Raw genomic sequence first — 26443 nt, 5'->3', positions numbered from 1 at the left:
ATCTGGAGGCTAGAGGATGGGGATGGACACAGCCAGGTTTGGGGCAAATTCTCACCAGAGGCTTTGGCTCACCACCTACTTCTTTCTACCTCATTTCTTGGCCCCTCATTTCTTGGCAGATTCCTTTCTAGGTGCTGTGGGATGCCCCCTCTGACACTGAGTAAGAATAGAACATCACCCCAACTTCACATACCTAGGGAGTAGTTTGAGTTCTTGCAGCCAAGGGAAGGTGAGACATGACATTCTCCCCAAAATGCTTTGGTAGGAGTGCTTGCCAAGGCCTCTGTTCCCCTTTAGAAATGCCCTCTCCATGACTTTTCAGGGGCAGGAGGAGGATTTTGTTAGCTGGGTTGTCTCATGGCCGGCCTGAGGTGGTTCCCCTGCTGTGGGGCACCGAGCTGGTTGGGTTACAACTGCCCACTACCAACCAGGGTTTGGCTGGTCACTGTGTTGAGAGGCCCAAAGGCCTCACACTAAAGCTACTTAATAATAAATAAAACCCAACCAGATTTATTGAGCCTAAGTTGTGTAAGATGAAGAAGAGGCAGCCCCTGCTCTGAGCATGCTGAGAGGATGGACTGGGGGGGACCATTTCCCAGGGACATGCTGGGAGCACACAGAGCATGTCACTCCCTGACCAGCCCCTCCTCTCTCCCCATGCATGCAGGGCAGGGCAGTACCACAGAAAAAGAGACCAAACCGTTCCCTGGACATGGCTGCACAACAGAGCGTTGGTGCCTGGGATGAGAGGCAGACACAGACAGGAGGCCATGGGATAGGGAGAGAGATGGAGACACTGACTGAGAGAAAAAAAGATGATGGAGAGCTGTAGGCAGGCATGACATGAAGACTGTCTTGGTGCAAGACCTCAGGCACTTAGCCAGAGGCATTGATGTACAGCTGGCTCTTGAGGATGTAGTCAATGACAGGCTGGCAGAGGTAATCCACGACATGTCCATCCCCATGCTGCAGGGCCAGTCTGGGGGCATGGGAAGAGAGAAAAGTGTCAGAGCCCACTTGTATTGGTCAGGTGCTCCTGCAACTGGAGGGGCTGGCTGGGGACACCCTGCTCCCTGCTCTGTAGTGGGAGTAGCCCTGCTTCACCCACCTGCTTTTAGTGGAGCTGACAACCGACATGGGGTGGTTTGAGTCGTCCTTCACCACCAGGATGTTGTTCTGCAGGGGAAAGAGGAAAACAGGAGTGAAGGGATGGCTTGAAAGCAGATATCTGCCCTGCCAGCCTCTCCACCCTGCTGCATGGTGACCCATTGGTCATCCTACCCAGCAGCTGAGAGCACCTAACCCTGAGATACTTTGTGTCTCATGACAGAAGTGTCCCCATGGGTGAAGAGAGACTGTGGATCTTCTCACAGCCTTCCCTGGCCACATGTGCACCCATTCACTCACTTTGTACTTGCGGAGTATGGAAGAGTGGTTCATGATTCGCTCGGGGTCTGCTCCATCCCGGGGCACCACCACGATCCCAAACTCCCCGACGATCACCTCCATCTGGGAGCAACACAAAGTGTGGAGAGCTTTATAGCCACCATAGTGACAAAACCTGCCACTGTCTGCCAACCCCACTCTGCCCTGTGAAAGCTGGACCATGGTCTGGAGGGAGATGGAGAGTGATTTTGAGGCTATGTCAACAGCCTTTGGCAAAAGCATGGAATTATCTGGGCAAGTGGTTAGCAGTAGATGAAATAAAAGGCACAGGGTTAAATCCTATTAGAATATATTGAGGTCAGGCTTTGAGGAGAACTTGTGGTAGAAGGAGGTGACAGCAGAAGAGGTTGCCTGAGGTGAATGTGGCCTCTGCCCCACTGGAGGGGTTCATGAACAGGATGGATGTATTGGTCCTGACAGAGGTCTGGGAGGATTGTTCTTCCAAGATTGTTTGGCCAAATATGCCACTGCTGGGGACAGCTCATATTGCTCACATCCTTCTCAGGTGAGACAAATCAGGCTCATCCAAAACAGCTTTGAGTCAGCAAATTCAGGCAGCAGGAGCCTATGAGGAGGTGCTGCTGCAGAATGCCTTTTCTGCCTGTGCTTTGATGTCGTTTCTGCATCCTTTGTGCTGGGCTCCAGGGCTTCCAGCCCATCAAAGGAGATACCTGCTGCCTAAATGCTTTAAAAACTTAGGACTGAAGATGTGGTAACTGATTTTTGAAGGTTGAGAAGTTCAAGGAGGGAGGTTTGTGCTGACTGACCAATTTCAGTGAGGAGACAGGGGAGCCCCCATAGCCAGCACAGCTCTGACTGCCAGGAGCAGCTAGTGGGTTGGTAGCCCAGCCTGTCTCCAGGGCTGGTGTTCTCCCATGAAAATATGGCTTCTTCCAGCAAGGACCAACAATGAAAGCTGTTGATTTGACTCTAAATGTGTTTAATTCCTAACATCTGGACCACTCCTGTAAATACCTTATTTCCTACCTGCATGCCTCACTCAGCATCAAGTAGATTGGCATCTACTTGATGCTGGCTCCTTCCAAGGGACAAGGAGTAGGAGCACAGCCTTTGGAAATGCCTTGAGACGGCATTTCCAAAGCCACCCCAGGTGACATCCTCTGCATGAACAGTGAGTGGGAATGGGACTTGGGACCATGGAAGCCCTGCGGAAATGTGTAGGGGAGATGACAGTCAGGGTTGGGATGGAGGAGGCAGTGGAGATGGTGGGCACAGCTCCTGTCATCCCAAGGGACCTAATGGCTCCCACAAGCACCAGCTGTGGGAAGGAGGAGGAGCATGGAGGAGTGCCCAGCAGTGGTGACTCACATCCGCCTCGTTCCAGAGGCCAGGGATGCAGAAGGACTCCAGCAGGTCGCTGCCACAGAGCAGCAAGATGCGAAGCTCTGGAAAAGAGAGGAGAGAAGCTCAGAGGTGGGAGCACATGGGGCTGAACAGGCACCAGTCCCCCCACTTTGAGGGTTGGCTTTGCAGCTCAGCGAGAAAATGGTGCTGTGGGAAGGAGTTTTCTGCTCTGACAGGCCCATAAAGATTAATTTATTTGCACAACTGCCAGAGAAAAGCCATAAACCCCACCCCCAGGGGTGGGAAGAGGCTACATGGGAAGATACCTCCCTGTTTGGCATTCCCAGGTGGCCAAAGTCTTTGGGCTCTGCGTAGTGCTAGTGCTAGGATGGCTGTAGTGCCAGGCTGTGCTTGAAATGGGTCTCAAAACCACCAGCAAGGTCCCCATGCAGAGCTCTGTGTGATGTCTGGGTGATGCTAAAACCCCTAAAAGTCTTTGGAGCAAGAGGCACCATGGCTGGTCAGGCAGCCAAAATCTCTCCTGCTGCTGTGTGAGGCTCTGCAAGGCTGCAGGCAATGTGGGGATGGGGTGACACCACCATGGGAGCCCAAGTTTGATGGCACTTGAGGGGACTCTCAGGACAGGATGCCATGGCAGGTTTGTGCCAGTTCTGGGAGCTGTGTCCCCAGTGCACACTCTCTTATTTCAGGCTGCTGTCTGTCAACAGAACCAGGCTCAGCCCAATTAAGAGCTGTTTCTGTTTCATCCCTGAGCCCCAGTAGCTGGCACCAGGGTGAAATGATCCTGTATCTGCCAAAGCTGTCATGCAGATGTTCCCAAGGCATGCAGCGCTGGCCCAGAGGAGTAGGAGCAATGTGGAGAGGGGCTGTGTACTTACCGATCTCCTCATATCTCATCACTGTCCCCAAGTTGGCATTTTCATCTAAGAAAGGGAAGCAAAAGAGAGGTGCTGGTGCCCAGCCTCAAAGAGGGGTTGAGAGGAAGGCTGGGAGCTGCATCTCTAGAGGTGATGCTGGACCTTTCCTCTACATACCCACAAAGGTGAAGCGCTCCATGGGTGGGCGAACACAGCAAATCCGGCTCAGGCTTTCTCCCACCTTCCCCAAGATCTTTGCTAAAGGGGAAGAAAGAAAATTAATGGGAGAGAGGCTGTCCAATTAACCTGTCCAAGCGCCTCAGCTGCCCTGGTTCTGCAAAATGCTCCTGTGCCTGGGTGTGAACTACTCCCAGTATCTCCCAACACCTCCTCTCATGGTCTTAGCTCCCGAGAGTGCTCCACTGTGCCTTGAAGGGACCAGCTAGACAGCTGAAATCATGAAGAAAATCGTAAGATGCCCATTTTAATGGGATTTAAGTAATGTTCCCTCTTCTCAGCTAATACCTTTATGATCCACATCCCACTGTCTCATAGGGGATCCCACTACATCACCTCTCCTGCCAGTTCATCCCTTGCATGCACCCTGTGTGTACTAGGTAATCTTTCCTTTTGCTGGTCTCACTGCCTAGGCAACATCCAGCAGAAGTCCAGGCAGATTTCACAGCCATTTTAAGCTGTTCTTGGCTTCTGCCCTTGCTGTGCTGGATGCTGACTCCTGCATCACACCCCTGCCCCACCTTGGACTTGGTGCACCAAGACTGGTGAGACGCCCATCCAAAAATAAGGTGATGGAGCACAGTTCTAATATTTGGCAGCCCTGGCTGGGAGGTGCAGGGTAAGTAGTCATCCCTCTCTTCTCTACGCCTCTGACACCTACCTGCGGTGGGCTTGCTGGAGATGTTGTCGTTGTTCTGGTAGATGTTCTGTGAGGACTCGTTCTGGGGCTGGCCGATAACAGGAGTGATGGAGGGTGTGTTGACATTGGAGAGGATGCAGCCAGTCACTCTCTGCAATCAGGGAAGGATGTAGTTGGAACAGTGTCTTCACCCAGCACCCTCCCAAAACCTTTCTGATCCTATAACAAGCCTCTGCACCCCTGGTTGAAGGTCATCTTTTGTGATAGGTACATCCAAGCTCACTTTAGGGTCCCCAGTCCCATCTGACCTCACCAAATGGGCCTGGGGCTATCAGGACCCTGTGGATAATGACTTGTGCTTAAGGTATCAACTTTTTTGTGTGGGCTAGCAAGGAGCAAACATGTCCTCTTCTCCTCCACCTGCAGGAGAAGGAAGGCATCTCCTTGCAACTCCTTGGCTTCAACATCACGGTCCCTGGATGCAATGGACATTCTGCTGGGCTGGCTAACGCTTCTCCTGTGCCTCCTGTCTGGGCTGCTTGTGAGTTTGTACAATGCTCTTTCATCCATTTCCTATCTTTGGTTTTCTTCCTATATCCGAGTATACCAGCAGCTCTGCTACCCCTGTTCCCTTGGTCACCCAGGGGCAGTCACCTTCCTCCTTGGCTTTCAGGCCTGCCTGGAACTTCTCCTCTTGGTGCTGTGCTCCCTGGGGACTTCCCAGGTGCTGAATTTTCCTGTTAAATCTCTCTGTCAGGTTCATACAGTAAATCTGGCTCAGCTGGTAAGCGAGGAGGCCCATCCATCCCTCCCTCCCCTCAGGGAGGAGCAAGCAGGGTGAAACTAATGATGTGGTTTATGCCCACTCCTGCTTTGACTCTGCCTTAAGCCCTGCTGCCCTCCTGGTGTTCCTGGGTCCAAGATGGCTGCTGGGTCCAGGTGGAGGGCTCCATTTCCTTCCACCATCAGGGCCCAGACCTCAAAGCAGCTGTGACAAGGTCTCACCCCTTCTAGGTCAGGATCTCACTGTGTTCCTGAAAGTCTTCTCTCTGTTAATCTCTGGTGTATTTTGGTTGTTGATGTGCATGAGCTGGTGGAAGAGCACCCCCACCCCTGCACTCTCCCCATGCCCTCACCCTCCTGCACCCATGGCGTAGGGGCTGCCTCACCTTCATCAGGTCACGGTGGTGCTCCAACACACTGCAGGTGGTTTGCCAGGTGTCCTGGTAGCACTCCCAGGGGTCAACCCTGTGTGGAGCCCAACAAAGCAATAGCGTCACTCATGGCCACTGCCTGGACCTCCTGCCCATGCCACCTCCTCCCCACTGGGCTGGCCATGAGCAGCCATCATTGCTCCCTCAGCCCTGCCATGGACCATATCCTTCCTGCAGCCTTCCCACGCAGTGATCCCTAAGAGCTCTGGTGACCTGAATGTGTGCCTGGGCATCTTTCCATGCTTGGTACCCAACTAACCAGCTTTTGTTTGGCTTGGATGTGACTATGTGTGTCATAACTCTCTTTCTGAGGGCAGCCCAAGATACTTCTGGTGTCACTTCAGCCACCAGATGCCACATGGCAGTGCTGGGAAGGTGAAAGTCTGCAGGCTGGTGCTACATGTGTGGAAAGGGAAGGTGCCACAGCACAAGGCTGGAGTGACCTGAATGACTTTGGGTCTAACCCAGACACTGCAGGCTCAGTGAGGGGCTTGAATGACTCCCTGAATCCTGAGGGCTCCTTTGAAGGGTGGTGTAACCCTCCTTGTCTGTTCTCTGCTGGACTGGGAGGGGAAGGTCTCTGATTTTTAATTAAGCTTGGGCTGGGAGAGAGAAAGTTCATCCTGGAGCTCTACCAGTTGGTGGCATCTCCACTTTGCATGCAGGACTTTGCCCCCACGGTGCAGAGAAGGGGCAAGGGCTGCTGGTGCCATGGCAGGTGCCCACTCTGCCACCCACCTGATCCAGTCGGAGGACTGCACAGCCAGCTGGCACATGGTCAAGCGGTGCCGGCTCGAGACTAGCCCCTGCATGAGAGGGTGAAGGAAGAACAGTTACAAAGCCTTGTGCTCTGGCCAGCCTGGGCTTGCAAACCTTTCTGGGGCAGAACATTAGGCTCACTTATGTGAGACAGGCCAGAAGGATTCCTTCCTGCCCACAGAGGTTTATTTAAGATCCTCTTTGCTGGAGGGGAGGAGTCCCTGCTGGGCTCAACCCTGGCTACGTGCTTGGGTGCTGAGATAGGCTCAGCACTACCAGCCCTGTCCTGTAACAGGGCCAACCCGAGGGTGTGGTTTCTTGATGATATTCCTCCAGCTTTCAGGAGACAAGTGAGCTCCCCACTCCTAATTTGACAAGTGCTTCTAAAGGTCACTTGTTTGCATCATTTCAGTCCCCACACACCAAAAAAAATCGGCTTTGAAATAATTCAAACAAAAAAACCCCCACCAACCTACCACTGCTGTTTTGGGTGGGGATGTTTCTTTTTGCTGTCTAGTACTTGGCTCATTTTATCTGCAGTTTTAATCTAAAGACTGAGAGGTTTCATCCTCTCCTTCCACCCTGCGACTTTCCCAAGGTCAGGAGCTGCCCTGGGCAGAGGAGGGCCATGAAGGGACCACAGGTCAGGCAGCGCTGCCCAGCGCTCACCCCTGACTTCAGAGATACCATCTCACACGGGAGGCAGTAAGAGGAAATAGGGACAACCCACCGTTTTCCCATAGGAGTCGTGCACGGGCGAGACAATGCCGCCAATGACAATGAAGCGTCCGGTCTTGTGCAGGTAATCCCGGGCTCGCTCTGGAGAGAGACGACAAGGAAAAGGGTGCAGGGGGATTTAGCAGGACCCACTGAGCCCTGCAACACCACAGCACCCACCAGCCATGGTCCAGCCAGTCCCTCTGCAGCTGCACAGCTGTTACACCCCTCCCTGCCTGTGTCAATATCATGTGCTGCCCATGTCCCACTATGCTAAGAGATGCCCAGTTTCAGTTTCCTAAAGGTGGCATTTGAGGATAAAAATGCTGGCAACAAATTGCCAAACTCACCTGGTCTCCTACATATCTACCCCATCTATTGAGGTAGTAGCAAGGGAAAAGAAGATAGGGAAGCTAAAAGCAAAAAGGGAGATAAGATTGATGAGTGTCTTTGGGTGACTTTATGATGTTATATCCCATATCACTGTTCTATGCCTTCTCTGTTCCTTTAAACTGAACCTGAGAGGGGGGAGAGGAAAAAAACTGAGAGAACTTTCAAAGCAGTGTTTCAAGGACACACAGATATACACAGACTCCTCTTGCTTCCAACAGCAGTGGCAAGAGTGGGAGGAAGCACCCGGCTTGTTTTTTTCAGCCAGCTTTCGGCCAGTTTTTCAGCTCCTTTTCCTCCGGAGAGTTGAACTTTGTTTTCCTGGGACTCTGATTTTTCCCTTCTTCTCTGCTGGATGGTTTCAACATCAGAATACATCGGGAGGACTTTCCACCGAGGCCTTGGCCCTGGAGGTGGGCCCACCACCATGACCCAGCTTCAAGAAAGGGGAGAGAGATCTATGGAAGGACTCTGAAATTTTCCCAGGTTTTCTCTCAGCAGAGTGAGAGGTTTTATTATTTAGCATCATTATCCTTTTCCTGTGTCTTTGTTAAATAAATAGCTTTCATCTCTTTCACTTTCCTTCGAGGAAAATTTATTTTTTCCTGAACCTGGTGGGGGAGGGATGGTTGTAACCTGCCTTCTCTCAGAGGATATATTTCCAAATTTGCCCAAACCAGCACAATAAGCCATTAGAAAGAGCATTTTTTCTTCAAGTGGAAGGTCTATAAAGTATTTTGGATTTGCAAATGAAAGGAGCATTTCTGAAACCGAGGTGGTGATTTTGGGATACATCAGCCATCCCAAGATGTCGCTGTGCATCATATCCTTCAGCCACTGAACTCAGCGGCTGGTGTTGCCCTGGAGGATGGGGAGAGGTCCTTCAGGAAGGGCGGGTGCTCTCACTATGGCAGTGGCTGCCACATCCCTGGAAGTGTCCAAGGCCAGGTTGGATGGGACTTGAAGCAATCCCAGCCAGTGGAAGGTGTCCCTGCCTATGGCAGGGGGTGGAATGGGATGAGCTTTAAGGTCCCTTTCAACCCAAACCATTCCAGGATTCTAAGTCACTTGGGCAAAATTTTGAAATTTCCTCCAAATTTTGAAATTTCTGCTCGGGAATATTGTTCAGTTACTGTGTCAGTTAAAAGTCAATTACGGAAATATAATTGCCGTGGACCTTTTTTTCCCCCTCAAGGGCATTGAGCAGCCTCAGGCCTCTGTGACAGCCTGTAGGAAATTTACCAGCCTCAATACAGCCTCTTCCTCAGACTCACCCGAAATCCTCACTCTGGCTGCCTTCCCAGCTCTTGTGCCCTGGACACACCAGCCTCCAGAGAGGGAAAAGTGGGCTTAAATAATTTGATCGGTGCAGGGAGTAAAATTTGATTGCCTGAATTGGATCCACCAAAATTATCTTTCCCTGCCCTCAAAATCCTGTGAGAGCACATGCGAAAAAGCACAGTATGCTTGCGTTTATTTGTTTGGTTTTTTTTTGCACGGGCAGGGCGACCAAGATTGATGAATCAGCGTTTACCTTTTTATCACAATGCAATTTTAAATGCAAATCAAAATAAAAAGGAAATTCCCTAACAAAAAAGATGCCATTGAGTTTTAAATTAACATTTCCTTTCATTATTTCCTGGTTTGCCCTCATATGATTTTCCCTGCCAAAAGAAGATTAAAAACACTGATCTCTTCATCTTCACATATGGCCTCTTTAAAAAGTTCATTTTTCAGAGGAGCTGAACTCTCTGCTTCAAGCTCTCAAAGGTGGCTGATGGTATTAATTTGCCTTGAGTTCTTGATGGCAAAAGCCAAAGGTTTTTCCTGGCTACCAATATCTCAAAGTCTGTATTTAAACAGCCTGGCACCATCTCCACATCTTCAGGCACTGTGACCCATGCTGCTAGCCTGTCGTCTCAGCTCCAGCTTCTAGGAGCTCACACCAAATATCCACCACCACCTTCTGCCTTAAAAAAACACTTCTGCAGAAAATAGGCACTGGCACAGGGTGCCCAGAGAAGTTTTGGATACCCCATCCTTGGGAGTGTCTAAGGCCAGGTAGGCCGGGACTTGGAGCAACCTGGTCTAGTGGAAGGTGTCACTGCCCATGGCATGGGTCCGAGGGGATGCTGATGGCCTCACAACACCCAGGGAGAGCTCTGCTGCTGGCAGGAGAAGGGTGCTGCTACCCTGTATCACCATCAAAACTGTTCATTTGGGTTTTAACCTGAACAATTTTTAGAGAAACCTGTAAAAATGAGGCTGCTTCCTACGTTGAGATCTGCATTTTCAAGAGCTTGTTGTCTACCTCAGAAACACCACATATAATTTAAATATGCATGGAGAAAATAACACATTTATTGACAATTAGATCCCTGCAAGGGAAGTATTTGGGCAAATGTGGGCTAAGAAGCAGCAGTACGGTGTAGGGAATGGGAAGACCTGTCTTCTGGTTCTGCCTTGCCCACAGCTTGCAGAGCACCCTTTCACATCACAAACTGGACAGTTCTCACTTGGTTTTGGGGTAGAGCACATTGCTTGCAGGGCTGTGTCTGTCAGGAGACTCTGCTGTCTTGCTTGTTTATGCAACCATCAGCTGAGCCAGCCCTTCACAGTTACCCACTTCAAAGCAAAAGCCTTTAAAAAGATCACATTTTCTTAAATTACACATCAAATCCTGTTTGGAGAGGAGCTGTGCCACTGGTAGGGCTGGCATGGTGTCAGGAGCAGTTGCCCTCACTGCTGGGATGGTGGCAGAGGATTCAGGGCAGGTCGCACCATGACTTCAGGGTGACACAAGAAAGACACTGAAATGCTATAGCATGTCCAGAGAAGGGAACAGAGCTGGGGAAGGGTCTGGAGCACCAAGAGTGGCTGAGGCAGCTGGGGAGAGCTCAAGCTGGAGAAAAGAAGGGTCATGGGGGACTTTCTGGGTCTCCCCAATTCCCTGGGGGTGGAGCCAGGTGGGGGTCAGGCTCCGCTCACAGGGAACAAGGGACAGGACAAGAGGAAATGGGTTTTGGATATTGGGAAAACTTTCTTCATGTAAATGGTTGCAAAGCCCTGGCACAGCTCAACTGCCCAGAGCAGTGGTGGAGTCCCCACCCCTGGAGGGATTTAAAAGCCGTGTGGATGTGGCACCTGGGGACAGGGCTTAGTGGGGGCCTTGGCACTCAATCTAAAGGGTATTTTCCAACCTAGATGATGACATGATTTTGTGATTCTAAAATTGCAGTGTTAGTTTGCAACATCTACATGTGTCCTCACTGCAATCATGCTGCTGTGTTTATAGCTTATTTTTATTTTTTACAGTTTGAATCTCCTTAGACTGACACACTCTTCAGTGGCTAAATGGAGAGGGCAATAGGCCCTCATGGCCAAGTGTGTCCTGACCCATTAGTTCATCAGGCCTTGAGTACTCCCCTCCGCACAAGGCCAGACAAAACTACTTTAGCTCTTGTAAGAGAACTTGGGGATGTTGGTGGCTCATGGCCCACCCTGGGCTGAGGGTGCAGTGCCTCCTGCCATGGTGTGTGCCCCTGGCACAAGCTGGAGGTGTGGATCCCAGCAGCAGTCATTCCTCTGGGTTTCTGGAAACAGGACACTGGATTTGGGGGGTCATTGCTTCAAACACTGTGGCTGCTTTGGTCTTGCAGTGCTTCCTCCAAGCCCCCAGGTCCATGTTCTCAGAAAAGACCTTTTCCTTTCACAAAATTTGTTATGCCTTTCATGTGAAATATGCTGCTTGTGAGGATCAGGTTCATGGTTGTTGGGGTTTTAGGAGCTCTCCTGGTTTTTCTTTTTTTCTGTTAAAGGAATTTCCCCCATACATGTTGCTAGGGGAACAAATACCTGGGTACTTCAGAAAAACAAAAGAGCTGGCTAGCTTTTTTGTTTCACCTGGGTGTGTGGGCAGTCGGTCTCCGGTCCCGTGTTTGGACAGAGAGGGAGGCTGCTTTCTTTGGCTGTTTTTCCTTCTGCTGGAGAAGCCCCGGGATCCCCAAGCCCACCTTCCCTGCCCCGCTAGGAGCCGGGCTGTGGCCGCCCTGCCTCGCCATTGCTTCGAGCCTTCACTGTGTTGTAGCCCTGCTCGCCCTGCCTGACCAGACCTCTGGAGGGTTCCCCATTTAGATATATCTCGTCTGCCACCTGGGATTTGTGCTTGTCCCTGCCGTTCCAGCCTGCTGTTCCAGCCTGCTGTTCCAGCCTGCCGTTCCCGAGGGTCCGGCCGGACACTGGGATCAGCTGCCCAGGGGTTTGTGAAGCTTTTTTGTTCCTTCCCTTCCCGGGATCCCAGGCCGCCATTGCCGCGTGTTTCCCGAGCTCGCTCCGGAGCGCCCCCTGCAGCCGCGGGGGAACCATCGCACCTGCCCTGCTCACCGGGAGCCGCCAGCGCCCCTGCCGGCTGCGAGCGGAACTGCACCCGAGGGGAAAGGGCCCGACAGCCGAGAAGGCTGGCACTGGGTTTGTGTGTGCTGTTACTGTCATAGTTGTTGTTGTTTGTTTGACTGGTTATACACATATAGATATATAATAGTAAAGAACTGTTACTCCTGTTTCTCACATCTTTGCCTAAAAGCCCCTTGATTTCAAATTATAATAGCTTGTAGGGAAGAGGGGTTGCATCTGCCATTCCAAGGGAGGCTTCTGCCTTCCTTAGCAGACACCTGTCTTTCAAACCAAGACAATGGTCTCCTTGCAGACATGGCTAATGCCAAAGACATTGCAGTAGTTTTGTATTCCTATCCCCAGCTGTATTCCTTTTCATCAGTTGTCTGCAGCTCCCAACCTTCCCTCCCTGCTTGTGCAAAGATTTTTGCTTGGCAAAAGTAGCTTTTGGTCTGAAAAGTGCTAAGTCTTTGGCATCTTAATTCCACTTCTCTGACAATTAGTTGGGTTTCTGGCCCATTTGTTGTCCTTGAGCTAAGCCCTCTGTCATGGCTTCCCAGCCCTTTCCCAGCCCATTTCTTGCCTGTTGAATACCTGTGATATCCACAGATTGTGCCAGACCCCAGAAAATCCCCTCCAGTATTTTCTTTTTCTACGAGCACTTTATATCCTGCCACACCAATGCAAGGATGTCAGCTTGTAAGCGAAGAGCTCATTCCTTTTCTGGTGTAAATCATCTGTAATGCTCCAGGCTGCCTCAATGGCTTTTAAACATTGTTGACATAAATAACCTCAGGGTGATGGCCCTGCCAAGATATGCATTAGCCCCCCAGCAGCCTGCTTGTGGGATGGGAAGCTTTCAGCCATGGCTCCGTGCCTGGCTGCTGCTAGATGACCTTAGCCTTGCTGTGTTGGGGAGGGAAGGGACAGGGGTGACACTTGGACCCATCCCGAGCACTGGTGACACTTTCCCACTTTCCCAGCCCAGCTTTGCTCATCTGTTCTGCAAATGCACTTCAAGTATTTTCATCTCTGCTGCTTTCCTGAGAGATGATGGTAGGGAAAGACCAATCAAAGGATATGCTCCAGGGCTACAAAACAAAAAAGTGATGGTTTTGTCCAGTTTGAATGAAAAAATAGCATCCCACTTCCCCAATAGGAAATCAGTCTTTATTTAAGAGACGTTTCTTTTTGGAGGTTCTCACTGAGTATATTTATTCGCAATGTTTTGGCTCCCCTGGTGCTGCTCCATCATCTAAATTGACGTTAATGAAATCAAATATTCCTCATGTTCAACTTTTCAAGGTGTAATTTCAAATGGTATTTGCTTTGCCTTTGTACCTGGTTCATCTGCACCCCTAAGACTTCCTTTTTTCTGGGTTTTTTTGTTTTTTTTTTTTTTTTTTCAGAGTAAAGCCAGCTCTGATTTATGCCCTTCTCCCCACAGGGGATTGAAGCTGCAGCTTGCTCACACTGTGCCAGCTCTCTGAAAACACACACAAGGTAGCCGGTAGGAAAGAAAGCTTTGCAACAGCCTTCATTGCAGTTCCCTGAGAGTTGGTACAAGAAGGTGTGCAGCCACAGGTGATGGAGAAGGCAAAACCATTTCCCAAGTGTCTCATTTTTATTTTGAGCAATTTGGCCTCTGATATCCTTGGACAGGAGGTGGGACATGGCCATGAGGTGCCAAGGGCAAGGGAGGCACTTTCCCACTGTCTAAAATCCCTTCTCCTGCAGGAGAGAGTGACCCAGATACACCAGCACACTTTGTTTTATTCTCAAGCTAGCAGCACTTGCAGGATCTAAATGGTGCTTCCAGAGCTCAGTGTGGGCAAGGAGCCAGCAGTTACTCGCAGTCTAACTGAATGGTGGTGTATGTATACATATATATATATGTATATGTGTATATATATATATATATGTATATGTATATGTACATGTATATATATGAATGTGTATATATATAAAAGCCCTCTGAATGCTAAATCAGGGATGTATTCATCAGAGGTGTCCTTCTCCCAGAGCCCAGCTCTCCTGCCTTCCCCAGAGCCTTGTTCTTTGTCCCAACCAGTGTCTTCATCCACAGTCAGATCTTGGTTAGAGCTGGGGAAACTGTTGACATCTCCCTTCCCTGGGCTCCCAGAAGAGACATTTCTACTACAGCAAGCCCTGGCTGCTCTTCAAGGAAGGTTCCTCCTTTGGGAAGAAGCAGGAGAGTGATTCTTCACAATGGGGTTGACCATGGCAAGCCTGGCTCAGAGATCCCAGTGTCCCACTGACCCAAATAGCCTGTCCTGCCTCATGCTCAGTGCCTCTTAGACAATCTCAGTCAGATTCCCAGAAGACTTGTAGTTGGTAGAAAAATCCCATTAAGCCCCCTAATGCTTAATGATTTTCATCTCTGAGTTAATTGCTCTGTTACACTTTCCCCCACTCCATTAGCCCATAGCTGTACCCAGGCACTGCAGAAATAACAAATTGGGGAAGGGCTTCAGGTGTTGATGCACATTTGTTTTATCAGCTTTTCATAAGCACAAAAAAAGCACTGGCCGCCAAATGCCTCAAGATCTGTGGTGGAAGCGGAGGCAGTGAAAGGCCCTGAGAGGTGATGCTGGAGCACCTGACCCTCCCAGCCCACCCAGGTCCCCACCAGTGTCCAACTCAGAGCCACACAAGTGATAACTAATGTGACTCCTTCTATCACCATCTCCTGACCACTCCTGGCTTCAAGCAGGAAACAAACAAACAAACAAACTAACTAAAATAATAAAAGTAGGAGACTGAGTCACAGTAAGCTGACCTAGAAATAGCAGAGCATTTCCTGGAGCCCCAGCTAGGTGGGCCTGGGCAGGGGTCCTGGCTGGTCCCAGGGAATCTGGGTTTCGCCTATGAAGCTGTAGAGGGACAACCTATTTGATATCATCAAAATTGAAAGTGAAGATATCTTATTTTTCCCTCTTTTATTAGAAGTGAAGTATTGCAAGGGTCAGTGTGTCTGAGAAGTTACACAGGAGCCCAGGAAGAAGAGTTCTCAGGTCCTAGAGCTTGAGAAGGAGCATTTGAGGAAGAGCCTGGCCAAGATGCTTTTCCCTCCTGTAGCTGCTAATCCTGCTGCAATGGAGCAGAAGGGAGCAGGCAGTGCCCATCAGGTGAGCAACACGAGGAAAAGTACAGGGAGCTGCTTCTTGAGTTGAAGTGCCACCAGCTCCTCCAGGCAGGGACTGGACCTACTTTTCTGTCAGACAGGTGATCAGCACAGTGCTGCCACTCTCTCTACTTCTACAGAGAAGTAATATAACTTATTGCTTGGAAATCTCCACTCTGGTATCGCAGGGAGAGCAGGAACGTTCTCGAAACCATGCTGGATCTCACCTGAGGGGTGCGCAGCTGAGTGGGTGGACATGTTAAATACCTCCATGAGGTGTTCAACACCCAGGGCTTCTACCTGAGTATCTTAGAGGTCTTGGGGCTAATGAAATAAGGGAAAGCATCTAATGAAGTAAAAGCAACTCTTAGCAGATTGTTGGATGGGGCTTTGAGCAACCTGGTCTAGGGAATGGTGTCCCTGTCCATGGCAGGGTGTTGTAACAAGATGATCTTTAAGGTTTCTTCCAAATAATTCTGTGATTCTAAAAATGGATGAAGAAGAGGGCTTCACCTAAAGCAGGTTTTTTGAACTCTATTCTTCAGGGCAGCACTGAAACAGCTTGCTTAGAAGCCCTAAGAGAAGGATTAAGCATCTCTAGTTAAGAAGATTTTCTGTATGTGTGATATTGAAGTGGAAAGTGAAAAGTCATGTACCTTTCCTTGTCTGATGCAGCAGCTACCACCCCACAAATCAGCAAGAGCTGTATATGGTGTAGTGTGGTTGAGGGGAGAGAGTTTTCCTCTTCCAGTGTAGTGTTTTCCTTGTTTATAGGAAGAAATGTGTCAAAATGTGGATTTGCCAGTGGTCAGTGTAAAATGCCCCTGCATTTACATAAAATGCCAGCATTTATGTAAGCACAAACTAGGGGAGTTAAGATCCCTGTGGCTGGCTGGGAGAAAGCAGTCAGAGCTACTTCGGCTGAAATCTGTCTCTCCTCCAGGATTTTTGAGGCTAATGGCTCTCCAGCTGGTGTAAGATGATGTAACATGCCACCCACAGAAAGCAACATCAATTTATGGTGCGAATCTGGCCCAAAGCTGGCATTTTGTGGTTGTATACCAACTTCGATGAGAGTCTAAATATCAGGAGAGAAAACTGTTTGGCAAGCAAACAGGAAGGTATTCCAGATAGTCCCAACTGCTCCACTTTGAAGTGATTTTTGTTATCCTGGGCCCATGGATAGAGTCACACAGCAAAAGGGTAGCAGCAAAAGGCAATATTTTCATTACTCTGCCATGGTTTTATACATCGCTTTCATCCAAAATAGGACAGGTACATCCCTGGAGAGGTCCCAGTCCCCATCTCAGTTAGGGAAATTGGTGTCACTCAGTGCCTTTAAAAAAAAATGAAGGGGAAATAAAACCCCAGCAGATTTCCACACTTGTTTTCCAGTGCCCTAATTTCCCTGTGGAACCATTCTGTTTGTTTTCATTTCCAAGCTGTTGTAGTGCATCAAAGGCAGTGCTTTTTATGTCCTGGCATGTGTCGTGCTGCTCCTTTGGGCTGACATGTGGCAGGATCACAACCTTACCAGGAGCAGAGGATTTATGGTTCTCAGTTCCCCATGGAGCAGAGATGAGGAGCCTTTGCCCAGCAGTTCGTCGCTGGTCTTGGGCTGCCTCCACATGGGGCTGACCCCTGTGTGTCTGACCCAGGGCAAAGCATGTGAAGATACTGACCTTGTCTGGGATCTGTGTTGGCTCAACCAGGACTGTGCAGGCAGAAAACATCCCACCTACAGAGAGGCAGAAAGGCTGAGGGGAGGCTGGTGAGGGCGTGGGCCAACAGAGCCACGGTAGGATTTCAGGCTCAAGGTGACACCAGAGGGATGTCACATTCCAGTTACTGCAGCTGTATATCAGCGAAACCGTGTCTCTTTGCAGACCCATTCCCCCATTTTCCCCAAAAAGAAACATCAACCATATCTTTGCACAAGGCAAAGGTGCCAGAAGCAAAGTTAAGTGTTTAAGCATCTCCAAACCAGCTTGTGTTGGGAAGACTGGATTTTCTGCTTTTCCTTGCCAATGAAACACAGAGAAACATCATCTCCTCAGGGAAGGCTTAAGCTCAATTAGGGGCTGATGGATTTTCAGTGAAAATAGAAACCTTTGTGGAGCAGGGGCTGAGCAAGTTCTTCCTTGCCTGGCTCAGAGATGGGTTCTCCACCCATCCCATGGGGAGCACCTCTGCCTGTGCTTCCTATTCCAGCCTTGAAACAGACTTATCTCAATTAATCTTCTCTTGGGGCAAGCCCTACAGTGGCTTTTGAAAATGCACATTTCTGAAGAATCTAGGCTTTTCTGTACCCAAATATTGATTTAGCAAATTTCTGCTGGTATGACCGAGATATATCCAGTGGCTCAGGCTTACTGAAGAAAACTAGTTGATGCTGAAAAGGGAGAGGAAAATAAAGTGTTTCTGACCCAGGTTGCCTTTTCCAGCAACAATGGTGCTTCAGTGCAATGAGAGCTTGTGCCTTGGCCCTGGTTTATTTCAGGGTTGTGATGGGCACTACTGACTTTCTCCACACAGGGCATCCTGAAAATCTAGCCCTGCTTGGCTGGGCACTGGTGGCATCATGGAAGTGCTTGGATTGAGGGGTTATAAATACCAGAGAGGGCATGCTCATGTCAAAATCCAGAGGTGCCCTGGCTTTATCTCTATCTTAGGCTGATTTTTCAGTCTTTAGAGAAAGATAGCTGCTTTGGGCTCCCTAGTCCCAGGTGGGGGTTCAGGTTAGGGTTAGGGTTAGGATTAGGGTTAAGATTGGAGTTACTTGTGCTAAACATTCAACACAGCTGGACTTCCTTGGCTCAGAGGACCTCTTGCAGTGCCCCAGACTTGCTGCCAGAAGGGATTTTGGAAGCCCAAGTGTGCAGAGGTGAGGATGCCCATTTTGGGCCAGTTGCTGCTCAGATGCACAAAGATCAGCACAGTCATGACCTACTCCTACCTCTGGCCCCTATCACTGTGGTACCCGACCCACAGCAGCCTGGCAGGGAAAGGATGTGGCTCTCCCCATTGCACCAGTCAAGCAGTTAAATGAGCTGCCCAGGGTCACATGAGAGATGTGGGCTGCCCCTGCTGGTGTTCAGCATGCAGTTAATTGATACCCTTGGCATTGCAAAGGTTGGTGTTAAAAACCATCAGAGAAGACAGTGCAGGAGGTGAAAGCATCACAGTGAGTGCAAATGGTTTTTAAATAGAAGCAAAGCCCCTGTTTCCTTCTAGAATGAGGTTGTAGGACTGGATTTCTCACTGCCAGGTTTCTTTATAGTCAGTGGCAGTAAAATAAGGTATGTGGCACATTTTGGGAGGTGGCATTATCATAAAGACAATGTGATGTCTCAGAGACCATAATAAATACTGCTAAATATTTAAGAGCTAATAAATGTTTTAAAAGAATCCCTGAGAAGTTATTGATGGAGTTTAATCTCGTGCTCAGGAAAACTTCTCACTTTGGGTCATGAAGAGGAGATGCTTGAGATGCAGGAAGCTAATGAAAAAGGCTGTGAAAAACGAGTCTGTATGGGGTGCAGTGATGGGAATGTGACATCTACTGATATATAACGACCCCCAGAAGAGCCATGGGTGCTGCAGTCCTGCCGGTGCCGCTTCGTCCTCCCAGCACAGCAGCCAAGAATCTGCAGTTTTTCAGTGTGTTTCGGGCAAGTGCGGGGCGTGGAGTTGTGTCGGTCACTCAGCCACCGCGGCACAGGGCTGGGCTGGCGGGAGTTGCTGTCGCTGCCACGCTGAGCCAGGGGCACTTGGCGCTAGGCACAACTTGCCCTCCTAGACCCCTCCACCGAAGAAAGGTTTTGGCTGTTTGCTGTGATTTTAGCGGCTTGGATATCAGTGGAAGCTCCTCCGCTGTGTTACAGAGGGGTGAGCAGGGATGCCGCAGCTCCCCGTGTCAGATACGCCACCCCGGGTATTTTAAGTGAGATCTGTCCTGGCTCTGCCCCGGTGAAGTCGTTCCCGCTGCGCTCTGCCAGTGCTGCTGAGCTCCAGTGCCGTGCGGAGCCAAGCCGGAGCTCAGTCAGCCTCTCCTTGTCCGTCATGTCCTCCCAGGGCCCCATTACACCTCCTACTCCATCGATCGATCCCTCCAGCTAATTACGCATTCAGATTTCAGCCGGGGATGAAATGGAACCAGGAGGCAGCCTTGCAGGGACCCACACTTCTTACTCATGTTGCAGACAGCAGAGCAAAGTCTCTCTCAAGCTCCTGACCAGCTTTTGTTAGATGGAGGGGGAAGGAATTTTGCTTCTGGACATTTGCCGATGTATTCCCATTCAAGCAAAGGGGAAAGGGTGAGCTGTCATTCCACTCAGGCATTTCTCCCAGCTCTGTCCCAGGCAGTGACACTCTCATTAAACTGTTCCACAGTTTAGTCATGTCAATCAAATAAGAAAAAGTGATTCTTGAAATTCAGGATATAAGAACAACCTGTCATTAACAAAAGCCTCAGCTCCTGCCTCTTCATCCCTCTTTACTTAGAAAATTCCATCCTTTCATCTCAAATCCCTTGCTATGGGATGCAGTAGCCCTCAGTGCTGCTCCTCTACAAGGACTGCAGTGGATAATCAAAGAGCAGCCTGCTGAGATTTTTAATTGCTCAAGTTTTCTTAAGAACTAAGCAAGAGAGTTTTATGTTTGATAGCAGGAGTCCATTTTCATTGTTTTCCACCAGAAATGGTTTTTACCCAGCTGTTGGTTGGGATATTAACTCTCTTCAATAACAGATGCACATAGGGTCTAAGGAAAATTTAATTAGACAAAAGGGAAGAATAGTGGGCATTTGCTGATTTTCAGGATTCAGGCTGTCAGGAAAAACAGGAGCACTGTTTTTCTGTGCAAGTCCAGGTCCTGGGCACTGTTTGAAATGAGGTAGGTGGGGAAACTCCATGGCCAAACAGGTTTAAAATATCTGAAGTACCAGAACTCCCTATGAGAGGGCCACATCTGAATGGGCATCTCACAAATCTCTTCCTCCCAAAGAAAGTAGAAGTGGACCTGGAGCAAACCATCACCCATAAATCCATGTGCAGGAGAGGAGGCAGTCTGGATACAGGTGGATGATATAGATTTGATTAGGACCATCTATTTGCCAGTACCCAAAAAATAGCTGTAAAAAGAGCCAAGTACCTGTGACTGAGTCAGACAAAGTCCTGTGTTTGGGGATGGGGGGGGGGGGGGGGGGTTACCCAACCTGCTGCCTCTGAGCCCCACTCTGAACATCCCCATGGACCCCAGACTCCACATTGCTGGACCTTTTGGGCACCGTGCATCCAGAAGGGGGAAGGAAGGCTGAAATCTTCTTCTGCAAGAGCAGGAAGGCCCCAGTGAAGCTCTGCTACTTGCAGGCTGATAAGCAGAGGGTGAAAGGGGAATTGAGGGGTCATCCAACCCTGGATATGAAGCTGTTTGTAGAGCTGGGCAGAAATAAAATTGTGGCTGATGAGCAAGGCTTTGTGATTGAAGATAGAAGTTTGCACATGAAAAGAATGGATTGTGGAGAAATTCAGAACCTTAAAAAGGCAGGAAAAAAAGTGTCTAAAGTGCCAAAATAGGGGATGTGGGCAATTCCAGAGGGGGTCTTTTCTTCTACAATTGAAGAAAAATTAATAAAAGAAAATAGAGAAAAAAAAATCAGTATCAAAATACAGCACATTAATCAACCAGATACCATTTTACCCCACCAAACCCCTCATTTCAGTTTGAAGAAATCATCAGAACAATCCTCTAATTCTCACATATCCACAGGACAGTACAAGCCATTTCCTCTGTAGAACCTACAAAGAAGCAAATCTCAGCACCTTCCTTTCAAATCCAGATATTTGTTGGCTCCGTCTCCAACTCTGAAACACCATGACAGAGAACCTGGAGCCTCTGACCTTGTCTGGTGATACCTTTAATCCCGGTATTTTATCCAAGACCATCTTCAAAATGAACTGTATTTTTTTGATTGAAAAAAATTGCTTTCTACCTTGCTCTACAGAGCTGCCTTTTGGTTTGCAAGCTCTGGACACAGTTGTATTAGGGCTCCCTGAGCTGGGGCCACACGGGGAAGTGATTTAATAGTCAAAGCAAGTAAAAGCTCATTGTCTGGTAGAGTGCCAGCATGGGCTTTGGCGTGTTAGCAAAGCTGCATGGATTAGGTTTTGTTTTTGACATTGGTGCCTTGGCTCTTGTCCTTTGGGTGGCATCGCTTGCATGGGAAGGAAGGAGGAGGGAAACTGTGAGGAGGCGAAGATGGAAGAGATGCACTTTAAGCAGCAGATCCCACTGCTGGGTGTCCATGCTGCTCAGTGTGTCCCAGCACTTCGCACTGACATCCAAAGCCAGTGCGGGGATGTCTCAGAGGTTCCCCTCCTGAGCTGGCTGCAGGGCAGGAGGGTTAAACAGTGGCCCATGCTCAGTGCTCCTCTTAGTGGCAGTGGGAAATGAAAGTAGGCTGGTTGGAGTTTGGTGTGTGTTGGCCAAGGTGAGCAAGTGGGTTCTCTGCGTTGAACAGCGGTGGGGATTTCATGTGGCTTTGACGCAGGACTTTGTTCTGAGTCTTATCTTTATTCAATTATTAAGATTTTTTGCATGGGCTCTGTTTTTTCTCCTCCATACCTCCTTAGGATATAAATGGAGTTTCATTTTGGGTTAAAGGCCACCAGTGTTTGTGTCAAACTTTAGAAACAACCTCTGCCCTCTCTATTCTTCTGTCTTTCCTCCCCTCCACAGTACCATCCCAAACTTTTTTTCATAGCCACATAAAGCTAGAAAATACAACTTAAATTTGTGACTCAGAGCACCTCTCAAAGTGCAGCTGATATTACAAATAACTCTGAGTGTTTTCAGGACTATGTGGGTGTTTGTCTCAACCCCTTGGTTGGGATGGCTGTACATCACTGTGTCTCACCTACTTTTTTGTTAAATGTTATATATCTTGGGCAAAGTATTAATTTATATGTATGATATTAAATTTGGATACACAGACACAATTCAGCCTCACTTGGGGAGCCCCAGTGATCCAGGATTTTAACTGGCAGATGAAGCAGGGAGCTCTGTTGCAGTAAGTTCAGCTCGTCACAAGGTTCAGCGGTGGGATGCAGTTGCAGATTTGGGGTTGTAAGAAGAATCCGAGCTTTCTGGAATCCCAAGGATAATGTTGAGTCTTAAATCCATGTGACTGATGGAATGAATAACCCAATGGGAATCTTTCCCCCACTAGAAGAGACTTCCACATAATTAACTAATCTCCTATTCAGGCAAAAATCCTATGGGAAAAGGTTGGCTTTTGGTCTGAATAAAACATGGTAAAATCCACACTGGGAAAAATGATGGTTGACATACAGTGGTGTGTCTACAGTGACATATCCATGCAAATATTGTACTTCCTTTTGGCTTAATTAGTGCCATTTGTTAAAGAGATAAATTGTCTCTCTCTATGTTAAGCAAAAAATCCTGCTATTAGGTTCTCAAAGCACAAATATTTGTCTGAATGATGAAGACAATATTTTTGCACGAATTCAGCTGTTTGAAATACATCATTTACAGGGTAGAGCACTGTTTTGGTTGGACTCTATAGAGCAGAGCTAGAAGAGTAACACAGATTTTGGTTGAGATTCCTATGGATTCACAGGATTATACTTTCAGACTTGGGGAGAAGTGTTCCTCAAACAAAAATGATCAGGGATTTAGAAGCCAAATTCTGTGTCCTTTCCTCATGGAAGTTTCATTTGTCACTATCAGTATCTCAATGTCCCTGTCTCAAGTATTGTATTCCAGGAGCTCTACAGGATGCATGCATAGAAAATTTCCACATCTAGCCACCCTTTCTGAGCTAAAACCTGTCTTCCTGAAAGATGTCTGAGTGTTCATTTACTGCCTTCATGTGACAGAGAATCCATCAGGTAACCAGGCACTTTCTCCTATTACTTGATTACCTTCACTTGAACCCACACAACATATTTGTAGTTTGAAGTGGTGTGGGATCCACTCTTAGCATCTCACCAGTCCTTATTCTTCTGAATAAAGTTGCCCACTTTCATCACATATCACATATTCGTCCCCCAAGCAGATCAAGACACTCCTTAACGTCTTTAAGGATGAGCTTAGACTGAGCCTCCCTAGTCTCCCGCCACAAAGCCTGGCTTCCGAAACTAATGTAATTCTTGTCACTGTTCCACAAAGAAGGGTTTTGCTAATGCTGTACATGAAAAGGATGCAACCTTTCTTCTTCTGCTTGATATTCCACTGCTCATATCTACAAGGATCACATTTGCTGCTTTATTTACAGCACCACACAGAGTTTGCATTCAGCAGGTTGTGCACAATCCCCCCTCTGTCCTTGACACTGCCGCTGTTTGGCAGAAGACATTTGCCTATTGTTTATATTTGACGTGCGTTCTTCCTCATTGGGCATATGACTTTGCCTTTGACTTCGCCTTTGACTTCACTGTTGAACAAGCCCTTTTTATCAGACAACCAGAGTCAGGCAGCACAACTGACTCATTACCAGCAGGAATTGCTATTCTGTCCACTTTGGGGTCATGGCCACTTTTTACTGTCAGGGATTATATATTTTCTTTCACCTCTTTGGTAAAGATATTGAACAGTACTGAGCAAAAAGAAAATCTCATTGCGAGCCTATAAGAACACACAGTGCATACCAAAATGTCACTGATCCTTATTTTCTAAAATACATTTTGTTACTTGTTGTTAGTCCACTGAATAAGGGCCACACAGATATCTTTAGTATTACTTAATCAAAATAAGACTAAATGTGAATTACAGACATCTTTTTCATCAGTGGTTGTTTCCATCAAACTACTCCCTGTAATTTGATTTAATATTGTTTTTGTTTTTAAATAGTTCCGCTTGATCCTTGTTGGCAATTTCTTTTTGCTTAGGGAACAAGATTTTTTTTTAAATTTCAAGCATATTGGTGCCCAATTTTGCTGGCACTTATGAAATGGAGTAACAATGTGATCCTTTGCATCTAGAAAACCATCATTTTCTAACCTGATGCCCAACTCATTATGTTCTAGAAAAACAAGGTCTGATGCAGAAATACCCCAAGCTGATTTCAGTTATTTTTTTGTAGTTTATATACTTAGAAACTTATATACAGCTTTTAGAAACCCCAGGAATGCTTCTCCACTGGTAGCACAAGATCTTCTGTATCTGCTTCCAAGCCTTAATCTCCTATCAGACATAGAGGATGAATCCTGTCTCTGCACTCCAAGAAGGGATATTAGAGGAGCTGATCTTTGTACTCCCATTTTTTCAGTGGTCTGCAGTGGACACTTCACTCTCACAGGACTCCTCCCCAGCCCAGTGAGCTGCTGTTTGCATAGGGATTTTGAGCTTTAACCAAACCATCAGTATTTATGGCATGTCAGACTGCCTTTGATGGAGACTGCCCTTTCTCCCTCCCTCCTTCTCTTCCTCCTTCCCTCCCTCTTGTCTTGCCTAAGCAGGCTGTAGCAGTAATTCTAGCATCCCCATCATCTGTATCATCAAAAGGATGCTCGGTAATATCCATTATCTCACACGAACATTTCCTGTTCCTTCGACCTAGTATCAATCTAATGGTTGGGTACTCCAGTATCTCCATTAAGTGCCTGCATTTTTGTTGACTTTTGTAGCTGGCTGTGGCTGCTTGGCTCTATCTCCTCCTTGGTCAGAGGAAATGGAAGTGCTGCAGAGGCTGCAGACTCGCAGACCCGAGGGCGAGTAGCAGCGGACAAACAGCGCCAGGACCGACGCCGGGGGCTGCGGGGGAGGGACAGTGAAAAGGTGAGTGCAGAGCGGGTAACCCGGCCATCCGAGGGGAACAGCCCCAAGGGTCTGGGGACAGCTGCCAGGAATGGATGACAGGTTCGGGAGGCCCGGGAGGTCCCCGCCCGCGGCGCCTTCAGCACCATCAGCCGCGGACAGCGCCCGGCCCCGCCGCGGTCCCCTGGAGCGGGGCTGCGCCCCAAAACGCGCCCCGACCACCTCCCCCCAGCGCCCCCATTCCCACTCCGGGGTGCAGCCCCCAGGCACCTCCTCTCCCTCCCGGCCCGCCCCGCCGCCGCGGGCACTGACCGAACATCTGGATGTGCCCCTTGGTGATGGGGTTGAAGCTGCCGCAGGCCAGCAGGATGACGTGGGTCTTGGTGGTCTCGGTCATGATGCGGCCTTGCCCGGCCCCGCCGCGGTCTGTTGCTCGGTGCGGCTGCGGGAGGGAGGAGGGCGGAGGGATGGAGCGGGGGCGGGAGGGAGCGGGGGCGGCGCCACGGCTGCGGGAGCGGGGCCGGGGCCGCCCATCGTCAGCACGGCCCGGGGCGTGCCCCCCGCGGGGTCGTACACGCGCTTGTGTGCGTGTACACTCATGTGCACACCCCATGGGCACACATCCATCCCCGCGGCAGGGAGAGGGGCACACGCCCCGGCACAGATGTGCCCACGCACACACACACAGATGGGCACACATCCGCATCCGCTCTATACACACACACACACACAGAGGTGCAGCAGGGACACACTGGCATCTCCAGGACTGAGGACATGTAATAAGAGGTTTAGCTTGCAGATGAGGAGGCTGAAAGGTGACCTTATCACACCCTACAACTCCCTGAAAGGAGGGTGAAAGCAGGTGTGTGTGGGGTCAGTATTTTCTCCCAGGCAACCAGCAACAAGACAAGGAGACAAAGTCTTAGGCTGACAGACATCAGGAGGAATTTCTTCACAGAAAGGGTGATCAGACATTGGAATGGGCTGCCCAGAGAGGCAGTGGAGTCACAGTACCACAGGAGGTGTTTAACGAAAGACTGGACGTGGTGCTTAGTGCCATAACATAGTTGATGAGGTGGTTATCAGTCATAGATTGAACTTGATGACCTCAGAGGTCTTTTCCAGCCTAACTGATTCTGTGATCTGCACAACTCGGGGCTCATGAGCAGCTATGTGTGTTCCCCCTGTCCTGCTCAGGTCTTCCCAGCCTGGGACCTGCATAGGCCTCCCAGCTGCTCCAGTCCCAGCACAACGTTGCTGCAGCACCCTTTTCTGGGCTTCTATGGGGAAAACAACTTGGGGGGCTTCAGCCTCACCCAACACATGCATTTCATTGCCCGAAAGAGACCAACATCAAATAGATGCTATGCATTCACCAAAAAACAGTCTTTACGGCAAGGTAAACTAGTCCTAGACTATCCAACAGTCAAATTCTCTAAAATTGTCATTTTTAGGACTGCAGCATTGCTGTTCTCCACTAAAGAAGCTCCTTGCCCTGAGCAAGGGTCAGCAGAGCTCTCTCTGCTTACAGCCACTGAAGGAG

The 26443-nt window shown here is 49.0% G+C and overlaps 1 protein-coding gene across 1 annotated transcript; it reads right to left on the bottom strand.

The window, feature by feature from the left end:
- Positions 1-876: 876 nt before the first annotated feature.
- On the bottom strand, positions 877-25297 carry NMNAT2 (nicotinamide nucleotide adenylyltransferase 2; the record flags this gene model as incomplete). The annotated part of the gene is made up of 11 exons (XM_082286901.1): positions 877-979; positions 1109-1176; positions 1408-1509; positions 2776-2852; positions 3651-3695; positions 3807-3887; positions 4528-4657; positions 5676-5754; positions 6459-6526; positions 7210-7298; positions 25213-25297. 11 exons carry the CDS (start codon positions 25295-25297, stop codon positions 877-879), a joined length of 927 nt encoding a protein of 308 aa, XP_082143027.1.
- Positions 25298-26443: the final 1146 nt, after the last annotated feature.

The sequence above is a fragment of the Coloeus monedula genome (assembly GCF_965178545.1).
Source record: "Coloeus monedula genome assembly, chromosome: 9".
Classification (NCBI taxonomy): domain Eukaryota; kingdom Metazoa; phylum Chordata; class Aves; order Passeriformes; family Corvidae; genus Coloeus; species Coloeus monedula.
Note: the sequence above shows the minus strand (reverse complement) of the source record. Positions and strands in the feature narration are given on the sequence as shown.